At 34.3% G+C, this 19,590-nt stretch overlaps 3 protein-coding genes across 4 annotated transcripts in view; 2 read left to right on the forward strand and 1 right to left on the reverse strand.

The window, feature by feature from the left end:
- The first annotated feature begins 1,906 nt into the window (after window positions 1–1,906).
- Window positions 1,907–2,302, forward strand: LOC131144944 (uncharacterized). Its single transcript, XM_058093931.1, has one exon. The coding sequence runs from the start codon at window positions 1,907–1,909 to the stop codon at window positions 2,300–2,302; it is 396 nt and encodes a 131-aa protein (XP_057949914.1).
- A 2,673-nt stretch (window positions 2,303–4,975) lies between these two features.
- LOC131145186 (protein PHYTOCHROME KINASE SUBSTRATE 4) lies at window positions 4,976–6,878 on the forward strand. The gene has a single exon (XM_058094314.1). It carries the CDS (start codon window positions 5,459–5,461, stop codon window positions 6,707–6,709), a length of 1,251 nt encoding a protein of 416 aa, XP_057950297.1. The 5' UTR covers window positions 4,976–5,458; the 3' UTR covers window positions 6,710–6,878.
- A 12,190-nt stretch (window positions 6,879–19,068) lies between these two features.
- Window positions 19,069–19,590, reverse strand: part of LOC131144484 (uncharacterized) — a 31,684-nt gene continuing 31,162 nt past the window's right edge. For both annotated transcript variants that reach the window (XM_058093166.1, XM_058093167.1), the window contains exon 14: window positions 19,069–19,264. The gene's annotated coding sequence lies outside the window, so the exon portion shown is untranslated. The remainder of the gene's footprint in view (window positions 19,265–19,590) is intronic.

Consider the following 19,590-nt stretch of genomic DNA (forward strand, 5'->3'; position numbering starts at 1 on the left):
CCAACTCAAACCCAACCTATTTTATGATTCTATCCAAAATGACATATTGATCCATTTTATCACCCCTAACTACATCTTTTTTCTATACCCTCAAGGAAGATCATGAAATTTTTGAAACCTTAAAGGGAAGTTCGCATCTATGTGCCTTTTTTTTCTTTAATCTTTTTTTGGGCTTTTTTTTGTACCTGTATTCAGCATAGCGGTAAGTTAAGGAGTCACAATGGGGGCCAAATGGGTTTGGCTTGGCATGAAGTGAGCTATTTGTTATTGACGAATCAGGTGCCTCTTATCCCCACCTAATACTTTAGATGAATATCTGTATTGTTTGGACTTATGAACTAGAATAGAAAATAACTTAATGAAAATCACTTCTCTGTTTAGTTATAGAGAAAAGTGAGACTAATTATGCTGTATATTTTATTTTCCCCATGAAATCTTACCTAAGTGAAATGAATTTTCTATTATTAACTACTCTGACTAAAACAAGATAAGGGAAGGGAGGTTTAGCTAGTTGGGTCATTTGAAACATAAGCTAGCCTAGTAGAACACTTGTGAGGATGATTGAGTTAGTTATTATTTCTGATATGAAATTGGGTGAGTTGGTGGAGAAAAGCACATGCTAGGCCTAAAATAATTTGAAATGAAGCAGGGAGTAATAATTTATGTCTTTGATTTAGTGGAGAAAAATGTTTTGAATTGGGTGAATTGGTGAAAAAGAATTCATATAACCAATCTCACCTAGTGAAACTTAAGATTTTTTGTGGTTATTATTATGATTTTGACCGTAGCCATCAAATGAAGGAGACTAGAAAATAAGGATTTCACGGGTTCAAGTTTTGATGAGAAAGAATAAAAGTCCCTCAAGGAAAGGAACACCTTGATTGGAAAAAAAGCTATTCCCTTTCAAAGTTTCACATCAACGTAACCAACCTTGTTTTAGTCAAAGTAGTTAACAATTAATATTTAAAACAATTGAGAATATATATATAGTGCACAGAAGAAATAAATTGAAAGAAAGCATATATAAAAAAAGAAACGTGTTTACAATCATGTGTCTAAGTCTCATTATATCGCTAATCAACTTATGGTTTCAACTCTTCATATTTTTGTTCTCAAGTCGTTCACCGAACTCAAAATATCATAATACTGTGTGTAATTCTTGCTTACATATGTAATATTAATAAATATAAAATTAATTTGTCATATACCTAACATTTAAACTCCGAGTACATAGATACGTGAAGGAAAGAGATTTCCTATATAATTTTCCAAATAGTAGTATTATTTTCCTTTCCTCTCGACATCCCTCTCCAACTTATTTCAAACAAGTTGTCACCCCAATAAGTTATCAAAATGAAACTAGGGCATTGGTGATTAGATAACATGAAGGTTGTACGATTGACCACATGTTCAATGTTTATTGGAAAAAAATCATATTCTCATTCGTTCTGTCTACTGAAAAATAAAATTGGCATATACAATCGCACAACCTTACTCAACCTTTTCTATACTCTCTTCCAAGCTCCATTCCACTCAATAAACCAACCAAACTAACTCATCCAAACAACACTATTTTTAATGACAATGAGCCAAATTCAGAGTTTGCAAGACAAGGTATCTTTTTTTTTTTTAATCTAATTATACAACTTGGAAGAAGGTTCCAGAGCATGGGAAACAATTAATAGGTAGTAAGTAAATTGGAAGCACTGAGGATATCAAATGCGGATTGTTCAAACATTGAAAAATAACAAAATACATTCAAATTTTTTTTCAATATTCAGTAAATTCAAAAAAATTTTAAATATTCAGTATATGCTTGAAAGTAAAAAGATAAGGGAAAGAAATACCTGGGCTTTCGGCCGAGAGCAGGGGGAGACTGGGAGAGAGGATCGATCGCCGGAATAGGATGAGGGGAAGAGGAGGAGCTGGAGGGGACTTGCGGCCGATCGAGAGCAGGGGGAGACTGCGAGAGATGATCGTTGGAGTAGGAGGGGAGGAAGAGGAGTTGGCGCGGTGGCTGGTGGCTGAGAGTAGAGTAGAGGGAGATCAGGTAGGACCAGGCGGTGGGGAAGGGGAAGAAGCAGGAGGAGCTGGCATGGTGGTTGGCGGCGGAGAGCAGAGGGAGATCAAGTGGGAGCAGGCGGCGGGGAAGGGGAAGAAGCAGGGGAGGAACTGGCACAGTGGCTGGCGACAGAGAGCAGAGGGAGATCAGGTGGGAGCAGGCGGTGGGGAAGGGGAAGAAGCAGGAGGAGCTGGCGCGGTGGCTGATGGCAGAGAGCAGAGGGAGATCAGGTGGGAGTAGGCGGCAGGGAAGGGGAAGAAGCAGGAGGAGGGAAAAAATCTTGCACGCGGACAGCAATAAAAGGGTTTTTGGGCATTAGTAACCATTTCAAAACCATCACTAACACTCTCCGTTTATTTTTTTTAAATAACAAAACATTAGTGACTGTCCAAATCCGTCATTAATAATCGGCCAATAGTGACGAATATCTAAATTTGTCACTAAAACTATAAAGTAAACATTTCTTATTTTTTTTAAAAAATTGAAGTATTAGTGACAGTTGTGAAATCTATCACTAATAACAGGGGAATAGTGATGAATTTAAAAATTCGTCACTATTACTGCGAAGTAAAATTTTTTTATTTTTTTTTAAAGGAAGTATTAGTGACGATCAACAAATTTGTCACTAATACTTTGAAGTAAATATATTTATTTCTTTTAAAAAAAAGTTGAAGTATTAGTGACGGTTACAAAATTCGTCACTAATAGTGGGCCAGTAGTGACGAATTTCTAAATTCGTCACCACTACTCTGAAGTAAATTTAAAAAAAAAAAAAAAAAGTAGTCACGGTTATTTAACCGTCACTAAAGTTTACCTTTTAGTGACGGATTTAATTCGTCACTAATACAACAAAAATCGTTACTAATATTTTCTCGGGATAAATTCTACGCCAAAAATATTTTCCCGCGTTTTTTTTTTGTTTTTTATGACAAACTATTAGTGACGGATTCGATTTTGTCACTAACAGTGCCGTATTAGTAACGATTTATGAATCCGTCACTAATACCCTACTATTAGTGACGAAATTGAATCTGTCACAAATAGATTCGTCACTAAAAATCAGTTTTTTTGTAGTGACTCTTACACTTTGATTACCACATTGACATTATCTTGAGAGTTATAATATTATAGATCTTATCATTTTGAAGTGCATTGGTTGTTCTGGTACAAATCTACTTATTGGAGAAGCATGTATTTTTGTACACGGAATTTGTATTGATTATTTGCTGCACTCCAAGCGTGGTCTGAAGGGGTGATAATCTAGCCTAGAAGGATTGTATATAAAGGTTGAGGTTAATCCCAGTAATTTGACCTAATTGTAACCGGTGCTGCTCCACTCATTAAGTGAGTCGTAGTGGAATCCTCGAGCTTGCGAGTCGAGGCGGAGATATATACATATTTGCCAAATCTCGATAACATATTTGGTGTCATATTTTCTTTACTCGCTTTACTATACTGTGCATGCTTGTTTGATTTACTTGTGCAAATTTAATTCAATTGTATTTATCAGTTTATTTTATATATGTTCTAGATTGACCCTAAGTTTATGAAATACTGTTGTTGGCTATTTGACCTAGGAGAGAAAAACTTTAAAAATCCAATTCACCCCCCTCTTGGGATTATAGTAAAGCCAACAAAATTCAATCTTCTATAAATGAACAATATTCAAGATCAATTGCAAATCTTAATGAAAAATATCAAGATAGGATTTTAGAAGATTAATCTCAAATATCCTGCAATATATCTTCAATGAGATAGTCAGATTCACAAGGTTTATCTTAGTTGTATTCTCAAAACATCAATATTCAGAATATTTCCAAATCATACAACCAATCAATTACTTGATTCAAATATCAATCAAAATCAAGATTTCAGTAAGCTTCCAATATTCAGTAATTTAGTATTTAAGTATAATCTGATTTTTCAATCCAATAACAAACAATCAATATAGTTCCTTTGATTAGTATGCCAACAATTCCCCAATAACCAATAAGTTCTCAGCAATCAAATAGGCATACATGCAGTTGATATACTGGCTATAATTTAAAGAGATTAAGGGAAGATGAGAGGAACACCAGATTTTTTACAAGGTTCAGCCAACAGCCTACGTCCTTGCTCCAAGCAACACGTTGTGAGGATTCCTTTCCAACTTCTTTACTAGGTGAAGTTACAACCTCTTTCCGTTCGAGGTGGAGATCCTTCTCTTACGAGAACACCCTCTTGCTAGACAACGATTTAACAATTCTGAATCATCAAGAAAACAGAAACAATAAACAACTTTTGTTCGTACAAGTAGAACTCTCAGTTAAAGCAGATTTGTACAATTAAAAATCAGTATACTTCAAAACAAATAACAATATAGAAGATGAAACTCATAAAAATATTACCAAAGTCCTAATTTAAGAGTGGGAAATTCGTGAAAACGAATCAGAACTTCAACAAGATTTTAGCAATAGCACAATATAACTTTTAGTAGAGTATCAGCAAGCTTTCAGTAGAAAGTTTTTTAAAATATAATTCGTATGAGCTTTGTTGATCAAAGAATTTTCAAATTCAATGGAGGAAAAGCAAAAAGAATAGGCTTGACACTAGAACCGGTTGCAAGAGTAGTGTAACATTCTAGAGGGTGAAAGATGTTGATCAATTTACATGTGTTGTGTGATTTTGCCAATCCTAAACAAATTAGTTGAATGTCCAAAGGGGCTCAAACACCATCGTTTTAATACACACACACACACATATATATATATATATATATATATATATATATGTACAGTACTGTCAAAGGGGCTCAAACACCATCATTTTAATACACACACACACATATATATATATATATATATATATATATATATATGTACAGTACTTACCATCAAAAGGAAAAAATTCCTAGCACAACAACTCAGATGCCCAAAGCAGAAACCCAAACGAAGCCCTTGAGAGAACGCTAGGCAGCCATTTCTTTCTTCTTGCATTGAGCCCTAAATGACCCTACGCTTTGCCCAGACACAAGAGGGAGAAGGCACAGGAATCCCCAATTTCATGGGTAGCTTTCCTTTTTGATTTTTTAAAATAAAATTTTCTGTCTCTTTAACACAGCAATGTTAACGTTTGAACTATAGCGACCCCACCCACAAAACTAGACCCACATTCCACGCGTCCAAAATCTGAATGCTAGGCATTTTATACCCCTCCCCTCTTAAGTTTTCAACAGTTAACATTCGAGTAGGAGAACATTCATTATAAAAGACTCGAGATGTTCGAACATATAGTATTATATTATACATTCATCCCACCAGTACTGGTGTTTTCTGCATGCTTCTCATTTTCTTCCCATAACATTCCATATATTATTCGCTGCGTTGCAGTTGGATCTCCACCAGCTAGCGGAGGAAGATGGAGAGTACGTTAACTGTAACAAACACTCTCTGTGGAACTGGAAGCACATCTCGTGGTACCACTGCTACTACTCTCACAGCACCACTTCCATCTCTTCCCTCGGCCCCAAAACTACACTTCCCCACAACAGAACACGATTCCCCAGCCGATGACTCCGAGTTAAGCATTTTCGACGCCCAAAAGTACTTCAACGAAGACGCTTACGACGACCACGCCCACAAACACAATACCAATACACTGCAATGCGATCTCCCGCCACTCCCAGCCATTCGTCCCAAACTCTCTTCGGCGTCCTCCGAAGCCAGCTGGAACAGCTGGACTGGTCTGTTACCCTCCAACCCTCACCGTTCAGTAACGTTTTCTCTCACCAATATTCTTCCAGACGATAATGAGAAGAAAAAAGGGTCGCCCTCTGCAAAATGGATATTCCGCCGAAAATGCCCCTGCGCCAACAAGAAATCGGTCCAAGTACTTGAGGGAAAGCATTTTCCCAAAGCCAAAGGGGAAAATGTTTCCGAAAAGCCACCCAATAAGAGTATTGATGAAGTTGCATTTCAGAATATTTCTCGCAGAGCCTCGCCGGGGAATCATCTCAATTTCGACCAAAGAAGTCACCGTGCGATGGCCCCTGGGAGGCCGCCCTTCCCGGGCGGCGCCGGGTTTTCCTTTTCCACTTCGATTCCATTGCGTCCAGGAAAAATGATTCCCAGGGGTTTGCCAAACATAGAAGAATCAGAAGACCCCCCTCGTGATTCGTTAGAGGTTTTCAGGCCGCGAATTTTTTCGGTCACCGAAGACGAAGGCGGTAGTGATGCGAGTTCCGACTTGTTCGAGATCGAAAGCTTCTCAACCCAAGCAATCGCTCGTCCGCGTCAGGACTCCGCCGAGTGCTACGAGCCAAGTGAAGCGAGCGTGGAGTGGAGCGTCGTCACGGCGGAGGGGTTCGACAGGGGAAGTCTCACCAACTTCTCAGTTAGTGCATCGGATGCCGAAGACCTCGTGGTGACGGCTGGGAGTAAATGGAGAAAAAACGGCGGCGGAGGCGAGGACGGCGGCGGCAGAAGAGTGGGGAACGGGTTGCTCACGAGCTGCCGGTGCGGGAAGGCGGTGAGCGTGGGGCCTGGGCCAATGAAAAGCGTGGGCGTAGGGGGCCATGTGGGTGGTGGTGGTCGGCCAGTGGTTGCTGCCAAGAAGCCACCGCTTGCAAAGTCCCACTCTGCTCGGCTGTCTGTTACTTTCGCGGCATAGGGACGGAGCAGGTGGCGTTGGGGGTTGCTGGCGTGTGTGCATGCATGCATGCAAGCTGCCATGTCTACTTTGTCTACCCACCTAATACACCTCTTTTCATCGAAAATGAATTCTGGCCTCTCGTTTATATTTTTTTAATTTATAAGATTGTGCGATCTGCTTTTGTGTTCTTGCTGGGATTGACGCTATCTGTCGGCATTAAAAATAATTTTTCACGCCCGAAAATTATTTGAAGTCGAATAAGATTAAAATTTTACGTCCGAACATTTGAAGTTAATATATCTGATGAAAATTAAAAGTTGATTTTTTATAAGACTAGTGTGGGACTCCTGGGCACATTATATTTTTTGCAACGATTTAAACTTTACTTCTCTCCTTTAGTCATGCTATAACTATCTTTGTTTGAAATCCCCAGTATATTTTACACAAATTATTTTTAGTATAATTGAATTATCAGCATGGCCAATGAATGAAATAGGCATGTTTCCACTCTATAGCAGATTGTACGCTGTCCAAGTCTTGCTTATGGCCATTGTCTTACTAATCCACCAACTCATGCCACGAAATCACATCCACCTGTTCAAGCTCTGACAAGAGCAAAAGGGAGAAAGGCCATAACAAAAGAACCAAGCATGCGTGAAGATAAGTTTGCTCACAATTCAATCTTAGAAGTGCCAAATTTTGAACTATTTCTTACAGGAGGTAAGTATAGTTTATATGAAAAATTCTCCAAAAAGGCCATCATGACACCAAGCCTAATTGATTTCAAGTTCTTAAAAAAGAATAAGTTGTCCATTAAAGCATTGTGTAAGGAACAAGGCTTGAATCAATTTTGTTCTTAAGATTTAATGTCGATATAGATGCTAAACATGTATTTTACTCCAATTTAGAACAAACATGAAGCCCACATGGTCCCATTTTCGGATTTTATGTTTATGACACTGAATAAATCACTCTCTTCAGATGATACATGTCTTCTATGGTATATCCAATGTAGTAGAATAATTAATTTTCATGGTCACCTACCAAGATACATGAAGCTTTGCACCCTTTTTTTACTCTACGTGCTTCTGCACACAAGTGTGAAGTAGTATAGCTATTTAATATATATCATTAGAACACCTTGACATAAACACTCAATCTGCTACTATAAGAAAAAGAGGCATCAGCAACAAAATTTGTGACAACAAATATTTCCCATTGCTAAAACAATTACAAATAGTCAAATAAGTTGAAAATTTTTGTCACAAAAGAATATTTTATGCTAATTTTTTTTTTTAAAGAAAAAGTTATTAGCAACAAACAAACCATTCTCTAAAAGGTATGATTTCTTTTACTCCTTTTTTTTTTATGCTATTGGGAGCTCAAACCTACCTATGCTCCTCATCATCCCCACTCCTCTCTCCCTCTCTCTCTCTATGTGTGTATGTATGTATTTCTCTCGATGATTTTCAGGTTACCGTTTACTTGCATTTACGATGGGATTTTAAGAATTGGCTGGCTCTAGTTTGGATGGTAGAGATTGATTTGAGTGTTTGTTTAATAGGATAGGAATGGGGAAATTATCTAGTTTTTCTCCCGATCAGTAGGTGATTTATTAGTTAAATGATATTAGTCTTCTTGACTAGTTAGATAAAATTTAATAGTTCTAGACCACTATAATTAACTATCACCATTCAATGAGACTAACATGTGAAATTCACACTAATTCTACATTAAACAAAGTGTTAGCCTAACAAAGCTTTCACATCTTGTTTTGATGGTAACAAATGAAGGAAAGGTTTAATGAGTTGTGTGTTCAAGTAATGATGTTTTTCAGGATAACTCAAAAAGTCAAAATCAACAAAGCTACGAAGGAATTATCAAACGATCACCAATAATGTAGTGAACCAGGAAAATTATAGTATTTAAATAATGAAAGAAGGGGGAGAAAAGGAATTGAATTTTATATTTATATAGAGCCTCGTCAATGAAATCAGGGGATTCGTCAACGAGTGCACAAGAGGGGTTTTTCAATGAGGGAGCGTTTCGTCGACGAGTAAGTACCGAGAGAATGTTTTGGGCAATTCTGAATTTCGTTGACGAGGGGAGAGTTCGTCGACGAACTAACTTCTAGACCTCGTCAACGAGGTGATGTGGCTCGTCGACGAAGGCTAGTGTATAAATAGACCAAATCTTCATTTTTGACCGAAAACTCAATGAGACTAACATGTGAAATTCACACTAATTCTACATTAAACAAAGGAATAACACAATGATGACACTAAACAAGAGATTAACACACTGATATTACATAAAACATGTGCACACATGCATCATAACTTGATCAGCATAGAAACATAGCAAGCAATTGGGGTTAGTGTGGCAGCAAACAAGTAGCTAACTACTGCATATTTAAAAAAGAAAAAAAAATTACTACAACAATTGAATTGTTAAAGCAATGAAAACAAGTATTTAACGTATCATTTGGATTATGCCAATAGAAATTCAAGACTTAATTTAGAACACGATAAAAGTACGATTGAAAACTATGAAGAAACTAACCAAAAACAATCAATTAATTACTTAACACATAAAAAGACAATTTCATTTTAAAAAAATTGAAAAGCAACAAATTGGAAAAGGGTGCAAAGCTTCATGTATCTTGGTTGACATTCTTTAACCTTATAGTTGCCTAGAATTTACTAGTTGCATTTATATTTTCCCATATATAATTCTATTGTTGATTTGTAGTGTGTCTCTCTAAATCTCATTATATACTAAATATTGATATATAGATATTGATTGTTTATGGGCTAAGGATACAACAAAACTATGATCTATAACAAAAATCTTGAAAGGATCAACATATGAAGTTTACTTAGATCCTACATATTTTTTTGGATCCATCTATATCTGGTGGAGTGAAGAGATGAAAATTGATTGAGGCACCACAACAAGCCAATATTCTCAACTGCCTGAACATAGAGCATGTTCATGTTGTGATGAGATTGAACATGTTTAAAAGAAATTTGGATGCATTCATCATACTTATTCAAGAGAAGACTTCACCAACTATTGATCAATCATATAAGCATTTTTTTTTTTTTTTGGATGATGGTGAGAATGCTTCCCATCATGAGAATGATGACTATGAAGCCTTAATTAGTTCACCAAAACATTTTTGTAGTATTTATAACATTGAGTGATTAGACTCATTATGAGACTTGGATTCTAATTTGTGACCTTCGTTGTTTAAACATGACATGGCACTTTTGGTATATATGCTCTATTATTTTATATATCCAACTTCTAAAGTTCTATCCCACGGAATGATTGATCAATGTTGGAATGATGCTTCTAGGATAAAATTAATTACCAAAAAATCCAGGAACAATAAGTATCTAAGGGCCTATTTGGTATCGTTGCCATTTCTACTTTTGGTTTTCTGTTTCTGCATGTTGAAGAAACATATTATAAAAACTTATTTGTTTATGCTGTCAATTTTTAATTTCTGTTGTCGGTTCTTTCTTGTTTGTGAAAAAAAATTGAAAACCAAATTTTATGATTTTTAGGTTGTTTTGACAACCTATTGTTAGAAATTTTAATATTCAAAAATAGTTCTTTTGGATTAAATGATACATTTTATAGACTTTAAAATAAAAATAAAAATGAGATGACCATATGAATTTAAATATAATTAAATATATATATATTTCAAAAAATAATAATAAAGTAAATTACAAAATATTTTTTTACTATTTTTCAGTTGTTATGTCCAATAAAATTTATATTTTAAAGTAATTTTGGAAGTATAACAATTAAGTAAAATAATTATAATAATTTTTATTTTTATTATATTATTTTTTTTAATGTGTATTATTTTGGAATTTTATTATTTGAATCATATGTTTATAATATTATTTGATTTGAAGAATAAAATAAGTATTTTTTAATTAAAATTTTAATTTTAGAAATATTATTGTTGCTTTCTAATTTTTAATTTTTTATTTATAATTTTTTTATACTAATCAATTCTTTTGTTGTTCTTGCGAGGTAAACAATTGTATTATTGATGGTTTGCAAAAAAAGACATGGAACTGACATAAATACCCAATTTCTAGAAAAAGTATCATTGCTTACAAACAACTATTCATGAAACAAATAATGGAATAATATCATCGCCAATATTGCCAATGACAGTATAATTCCATACTTTGACTCGTTGGTCTTTATACAATATACTAGTGACCAATTTTGTGACGGAGTAAGCCACCGGTTTAGTGACGGTAATGTTGTCGCAAATTGTTCCGATGGGCCTTGTTACTAATTAATTAAATAGCTTCAGGACCCTCCTCTTCAATTCAATCGCACGAATATATACGAATGACCCCAGCCACAACATACTTCTCTCCTTTTTTGTGGGCAAGAAGACATATCCAGAGCATTGAAAGATAATTATTGCATGTTTCATTATTAGAGTTTGATAGATATGGCCTCTCTCTCTCTCTCTCTCTCTCTCTCTCTCTCTCTCTCTCTCTCTCTCATGGAGGGTCTCCCTATCATTAGTTAGGTGGCATCCATCATCCATGTTTCTGTAGATATGGCCTCTCTCTCTCTCTCTCTCTTTCTCTCTCTCTCTCTCTCAGTAGTTAGGTGGCATCCATCATCCATGTTTCTGTAGATGGAAGCAAAACCAAAACCCAGCAAATTAGACATCAGTAGGATATAGTCTTAGCAGCAACACTGGGATCTGGGAATATAACGATGTTAGCTGGAGAGATGAGGGGGTCCATTCCATTTGACATTTTGGGAATAGAGGGATGCTTCTGATATGATCACTAAAATGGTTGATGAATGTGCTTGAGGATCCATGCGCGTGGTGGTTATGTTTAGTCCATGAGAGATTGATTTGATTTTGAAATATATATATATATATATATATGTGCTTGTAGGGCATCATCCCTCACAAATTCATATTTGCCTTTGAGCTAACATGAACTGCCCTTATCTGTTGGATCTAAATATCAACCTTTACATCAAGGCAATTCTAATTTTAACTATCTTTAATGTGAATTCGTAAGATATATCTGTCTTAATTACACTATATATATAACATACTCTTTATAATATTTTTTCACTTTTCAAGATAGTTGAAACTAGTTTACATACATGTGCAAGAGTTACGCAATGACTAGTGAACATCAACTCTGAATTCACCTTTCGACAATCACACAAGTCAAGGACTCAAATTTTCTTGATTTTTTTTAGGACACTTGTAACTAATCATTCTCTTTATTTAAAAAAAAAAAAAAGACGTAATTATCATGCGTGGCAGCAGCCGTTCTTTCCAATTACATAAGAAATATTAAGATTTCAGTCTAACAAATGCACAATCTATGTATATTGTTTTTAGTTAGCATATAAGAAATATTAAGAACTCTTATAAATCTAACACGGTGCACTTTTGAGTCTAATGCAAATTAAAGTGTGTAATCCAAAGAATACCACATCAATATTGAGAGCTTAAATCTGGAAGTACTACTAAAATTGTGCATTTTTCAACACCCAAAAAGTAATTTTGGAGAGAGAGAAGTTGATTGATGTGAAGAGAAAAGTGGGAGGTGGTATACACATGAGCCCATGGTGTTCTATTAGGGACATGCATGTGGAAATGAATGGTTTGAATGTTGACATCTACTCGTCTCCACACCGATCTGACCTTCGTTCATCTCACTTTTATTAAATTGCCCTTCTCATCTTTCTCAAAAACTTTTAATTGGCTAATCATCGCGTTAACTATGCAAAGCTCGTAGTATGAAGTAGTGACATTTGATTAAAACTCACTAGACCATCTAACAAGTTTTGAATTGCCAAATTATTATCTGTCCACGTACCGGCCCTCGTATGCCATACAAAACCCTATAAATGAGGTAGCCGAGTTTTGGGCATCCATCGATTTGAAAAAAAAAAAAAAGTTATATCTAAGTATTATTAGATAATTAAAATAAAATAGTATTATTTTTGGAGAAAATTTACAAATAGTGTAAATCATTTGAGGGACAAAAACATCCTCGTCTTTTGAAAAAAAAAAATTAAAAACTCCAAAAAAAAATAATTATAATTCAACTTGCCAACAACACTAACCTTATTTTTAAAAACAAGTTTATACAAAATCAACATTCCTAAAAGTAAATTTATTTACTATATATATATATATATATATTGTGTGTGCGTGTGTGTGTCACATATAAAAGTAAAAATATTGTAAAATAATTTTGTAAACAAAAATATTATTATATTTTAAAAATAAAAAATTCTTTCAAAAAAAAAATAAAGTCAATAACATTAGATAAATTTACATTTGAAAATTTTATTTTAAATAGGTCAAGATTTGGAACTTAAAAAGTCCATTTCATTCAAAAATAAATAAAATTACTGCAATGATAATATAAATGTTGAATAAAATGTACATCCTCAAATAAAATTAGTAATTGGATATCTACTAAAATTATTTTAAAGTGTCTAGCTAACATCATTTAGATAAATAATAATACTATTTCTAAAAGATACAATAACAACAAGAAGTCTCAAGTCCCACTAGGTGAGGTCGGTTACATGAACCTTTTTTCGCCAATTCACCCTAAAAAGAGCATTTTCATCTATTAGATTAAGGGTTGTTAAATCCTTCCTCATTAGCACATTTCAAGTTATTTTAAATCTACTTCTACCCCTTTTCATGCCAAAAATAATAACTCACTTACTCCTCCTCACAAGTGTTTTTCTCGACCTATGTTTCAAATGTCCAAACAATCTAAGTCACCCATCTCTGATCTTGTTTTCAACTGGTACTATGCCTAAATAGTTATGTATATGCTCATTTGTTACTTTATCTTTTAATGTTAACCACTTATTCACCTTAACATTCAAATTTCAGTAATTTTATCTTTTGTACATATTGTTTCTTAGTTGCCCAACATTCTAAACCATAAAAGCATAGTTGGCCTTATAGTCGTCTTATAAATCTTCCCTCTTAATTTTAAGGGTATTCTATGTTGGGGATGTGGCTCATATTTTGAGTGGGACACATGCACCAAGAAAGTTACGTGAAGCCATGAGCAAGAGCAAGAGAGAAGGCTACAAAAAGAGGGCAAACCATCGACTGTTTGGGCTATAATCGTCGACGATTTCAGATAGAATGCAAAGTACTCCTCTCGGCTTCTAACCATCGAGGGTTTGGCCTAAACGATAAATGGTTTTAGTCGGCGCAAGTCACGTAATTCAAATCGAGAGATCAGCAGATTGGGTATTTTGGAGGATTTTCCTCCAAGAATTGCTACTAGGTTGGTTTAGATAGGATCTAAGGTTTCTGTACGTTTACAGTTCATATATAATCAATGATTTGTAATCCTCTTGTAGGCTTGACATTGTTCATAGTGAGAATCAGAGTTGCTGCTCCCTTGGACGTAGGCAACTTGTCGAATCACATAAATCTTGTGTCTTTTGATTGTTGCTTTCGTTTTTCTCATTATCGAGTGTTTGCTTCTTAAGTATGATTCATCATTGAGTAATTGCACTAGTTGTTTTAATTCATGAGTGTGTGAAAAGGCTTCCGTTGCACATCCACGAACAACAAGTGGTATCAAAGCTATTGGTTCTCAATGGCTGGGGTCTCTTTGATGAAATTCGATGTTAATATGTTCGATGGAACTAGGGAATTTTGAACTTTAGCAGAGGAGGGTGAAGGTCTTGCTAGTGCGGTAAAAAATGGTGAAGGCTTTATACGAAAGTAAGTCGGACGATATGAATGATGTAAGTTGGAAGGAGCTAGAAGCAAAGGTTGTGTCCACTATCCGGCATTGTCTGGCTGATGGCGTGATGTATCACGCCATGTATGAGGAATCACTTGCTGCGGTTTAGTTGAAACTTGAAAGTCGGTACATGTTCAAGTTGCTTACGAACAAGTTTTATCTTAAGCAAAAGGTTTATTGGCTTAAGATGGCCGAGAGTTCAGACCTGACTTGGCATATCAACACATTCAATCTCATCATTAGTGATCTGAAGCGAGTTGATGTAAAGTTCGAGGAAGAGGATAAAGCTTTGATGCTGCTGAATTCCTTACCGACTTCTCTAACATATGAAAACCTGGTTATGACACTGACTTAGGGGAAAGAAACCCTAGAGTTGGAGGACATCACAAGTGCATTGCTGGGGTTCCATCAAAGGAAGAAGGCTAGAAATAAGGGTTCACATGCTGAAGGGCTCATGGTGAAGGGGATCTGGGATCGTGGGAGGAGCAACTTCTAGGGTGGATCGAGCAGCCATAGGGCTCAATCCAAATCCAAGATGAGGAAGGACGTGGGATGTTTTAAGTGTGGGAATAGATGACACATAAAACCCGAGTGTCCGGAAAGGAAGAAAGGGAATGCTGAAAGCAAAGAAGAATCTTCAAACACAACGAATGTAATAGGAGAATGAGACTTTGGGAGTGGTGACGATGATATGCTCTCGGTTTCAGCAGGGTCGAATGAGTTTGCAGGTTCTCGAATCTTGGACTTGGCGTGTTCATATCATATGACGCCCAACAAGGATTCGTTCACTACATAAATAATTAATGAATTCTGGTTTTGTTCTGATGGGGAACGATGTTGCATGCAAAGTGATCGAGATAAGGAATATTAGAATCAAGATGAATAATGGTGTGGTGAGGACATTGTGTGATGTGAGGCATATATCGAAGTTGAGGAAGAATCTGGTTTCATTAGGCACCTTGGATAACATGTTCAGCTACAAATCTTAAGGTGGGGTAATGAAGGTGAGCAAGGGAGTTCTGATCGTGATGAAGGGGTAAAGAGTGTCGGGTAATATATACACACTCCTGGGGTACAATGGTTGTAGGTGGAGCTATAGCCGCGGAGTCTAAGTCTAAGAGTACCATTATGTGGCATATGCGCTTAGGGCATATATGTGAGGGTGGTATGAAGGAACTTGACAAGAGAAATCTTCCGAAGGGGGTCAATTTTGTAAGTTGGAGTTCTGCAAGTACTGTGTGCTTGGGAAGCAAATTAGGGTTCAGTTCATGACAGCCACGCACAAAACAGAGGGGATACTAGACTACATTTATTAGGACATTTGGGGGCCAGTAAGAGTGGCATCATGAGGGGGACATGTGTATTTAGTGAGTATATCGATGATGACTCATGGAAGGTCTGGGTTTACTTCATGCGGTACAAGTCGGAGATGTTTGCCAACTTTAAACTCTAGAAAGCTGAAGTGAAAAATCAGACCGGGAGAAAGATCAAATTTCTCAAGATAGACAATGGAACTAAGTATACAAACTCGAGTTTTAGAGAGTTCTGCAAGGAGCATGGCATAAGGAGGCATTTTACAGTACATCGGACACCTCAATAAAATGGTGTGGTGGAAAGGATGAACCAAACCCTAGGTCAAAGCGCTTGGTGCCTCAGGTTGCATGTTGGGCTCGCTATGAATTTCTAAGTCAAAGCAGTTAGTATGACTTGTTTCTTGGTAAACAGATCGCCAAGGGCATCACAAAATAGGAAAATTGTTGAGAAGGTGTAGACAAGTAAAGAGGTAGACTACTCCTGACTAAAAGTATTTAGGAGTCCAGCCTATGCACACATTTCTAGTGAGGAGAGATCTAAGCTTGAGGTAAAGTCTAGATGGTGCATCTTTCTAAGATGTTAGAAAGGCGTGAAAGAGTTCAAGTTGTATAATCCAGTAGCAAACAAGGTGGTGATCAGTAGAAAAGTGGTTTTTGATGAGAAAGTCACGTTGTGGCGTACTCAATAAGATATAGAGAAACAGGTACAAAAAATTTAAAGCATACAATTTTGGATGTGAATCCAGCTATACTACAACAAAAAAGAACCATGCAATAGCACTTTTTTGAAAAATTTTGTATATTCCAATACCTACAAATGAAAAACACAAAAAAAAAAAAAAAAAAAATACAAAAATGCATATACTAAGCTTACAAATCAAAACACAAAATCTCCACTACTAACTAACTATCAAAAAAATTTGTTAATAATTGTAATAAGAAAAGAAATAATAAAAGAGGAGAAGATCTCACCGGTGACCGAAACTAAATGGAAATGACAACCATTTGAAAAAACATTGTCGTAAGTATCTTTTGATGCAAGAAATTTGATGTAGCTAATGAAATTGAGCAAGGAATCATAAGAATTCTTCGATCTAAATTCAATATTCAAATCCAAGAATAATGGAGAAACAATATTTCTCAACCCATAAAATCTTTATTGCTTCTTTTTATTAAACTCTCAATCCATTGCATGTCCCAATTGAATATGAATCCCCTGAAAGTTTCCAAAGCCAAATGGATTTGAACCCAAACTATAGAAGATGAATAAAAGAATTTACAATCAACAAAATGAAATAAATTCAGAATCATTTTGTAGGGGAATCAAACACGACTTAAAGAATCTAGAAAAAAACCTATGTCTCTGAATCAAAGTGAATCTTCAGAGAGGTTTACATATGTAAACCAAGACCTAATTAAGAAAAAGAAAAGATTCTTAAAAAAATCTCAATGTCTAAAAGATAAATTTATAAAATGAAATTGTATACCTAGAAGTTGCTTCAAAATAATGAATTTTAAATTTATTAAAATTTAAAAAAAAATAATTAATTGATTGGTAAGTCAACAAAAGATAACAGTAATTAAGAGTCAAAATTAGTTAATTATGTAAAGGAATACCTATATAATAATTAATTAAGTAAACACACAAACATACATATCTACACCATATACAAAAGTATAAATAGTATAAATCATTTTGTGAATAAAAATGTCCTTCCTTCTTGAATAAAAAGACTAAAAAATCCTAAAATATATAATCGTAAATCAATTTGTGGACAACAATATAAGATTACATATAAAATATACTTTAAATATGTTAAATTTGAACCTAAAAAAGAAACTCTATTTAGTCACACACACACACACACACACATACGTGTGTGTATATATATATATATATATATATATATATATATATATATATATCATATATAAAAATAAAAATATTGTAAATAATTTTATAGACACAAATATTATTATATTTTAAAAATAAAAATTATCTCAAAAAATTAAATTCAATAACATTAGATAAATCTACTTATAAAAATTTTATTTTAAATAGTTCAAGATTTGGACCTAAAAAAAAATCCACTTCATTCAAAAAATAAAACAAATACAATGGTATTATAAATATTGAATAAAATGTGCATCCTCAAATAACAAGTAAATTCCTCTGATATTTGCTAAAATTATTATAAAATGTCCTAATTAACATCATTTAAATAAAAATAATATAATTTTTAAAAAATAAATTTTAGAAATGAAATTGTAGAGCTAGAAGTAGCCTTTAAATAATTAATTTTAAATTTATATAACTTTTTTAAAATCATTGATTGATTGTTACATGAAAAATAATAATAATAATTAAGAGTTTAGGTATCGAATCACAATTTAGAAATAATGAAGAATCTATTCACTATTTTTTTATTTATTTATAAAGTTATGTAAGTATGAAAATTTAATATTTTCATAACTGTAGTTAGAGTATAAGTGTTAAATTGTAAGTTCTATTTTTTTTCTTAAGATTTTTCATGTCCCTCTATTTACGTGTTGCCATAATACCATCATATTTAAAAAAATCCACTATTTCATGTTTAATTATGAAAAATATATGAATGAAAATAAAATATAAAAAAATTAAAACTTTAATATTACACATTATTAGCATTTATTTTTATTTTATTTTTAGTCATATTACATTAATTTTTTATTCTTAATAATATTTCATGTTTAGTATATATAGTCAAAAATAAATTATTATTATTATTATTATTATTATTATTATTATTATTATTATTATTATTATTATTATTTTCTTTACTTCACTCAAACAATTGAACCCAAAAAGACAGAAAAAGTAACTATAAATAAGACCTTTTGCAGGAAATTTCGCAGCATTGCAAAAATGCCTCTCCCTTGTCTCTACTCCCATTGAGAATTGTCCACCGTAAGATTAATAGCAATTATAACAGAATATATTTTCACATTTTAAATACATCAATATTGTATTTGAAACGTGAAAATGCGAAGCGCTGGATTTAAATTGATGGAATTTCAGAAGAAAAAAAAAATCAGTAAATTATGCATGAAAATATAGGGCCCTTTATTCAAATTATTATCTTATATATATATATATATATATATATATATATATATAGATATATATATATATATTGTATTTGTATTCGTACTTCCTTCGGAAAAATGAACGAAATAACCAAATTAAACAACAAACTCGTGGAGATTGGAAGAGAGAACAAAATACGTAAAATTTTCATGCTTATTTTAGAAAAAAAATTGCAGCCATTCAATTGGAATGACGTTAAAACTCTTTCATTGCATGAAGGCCAGAGGGGCTTTCACACTCCCGAGAATCAACCGCAGTTCAACGACAATTTAACAAGCTCGCCCATTTTGGGTCTCTGGGAAAGCATCTGAACCATCAATGGCACCTGAAAAGAAAAGCTGGACCTTTAGAAAATTAATAAAATAGTAAATCAGATATTGGCAAACAATCACCAGAAGCAGTGACGTATTCGAGGAAACAAGCATGGCTGAACGGCCAAGACACTAGAATGGCCTAGTAAAGATAGAGGAAACTCCATGAAAGGCCCAGGGCGGTGCATGCATGTACAGAAGCTATAAAGACAAATTAGCAATTGGTTTTCATCTCAACTTGATATAAAATATGAGTGCAAATTTGCTGCTATTTTCAACCAACAGTTCAAAATTAGACCATAGATGTACAGATAAAGGCAACAAACACAAGGACCTAAAG

Source organism: Malania oleifera, chromosome 12, assembly GCF_029873635.1.
Source record: "Malania oleifera isolate guangnan ecotype guangnan chromosome 12, ASM2987363v1, whole genome shotgun sequence".
NCBI classification, from domain to species: Eukaryota; Viridiplantae; Streptophyta; class Magnoliopsida; order Santalales; family Ximeniaceae; genus Malania; species Malania oleifera.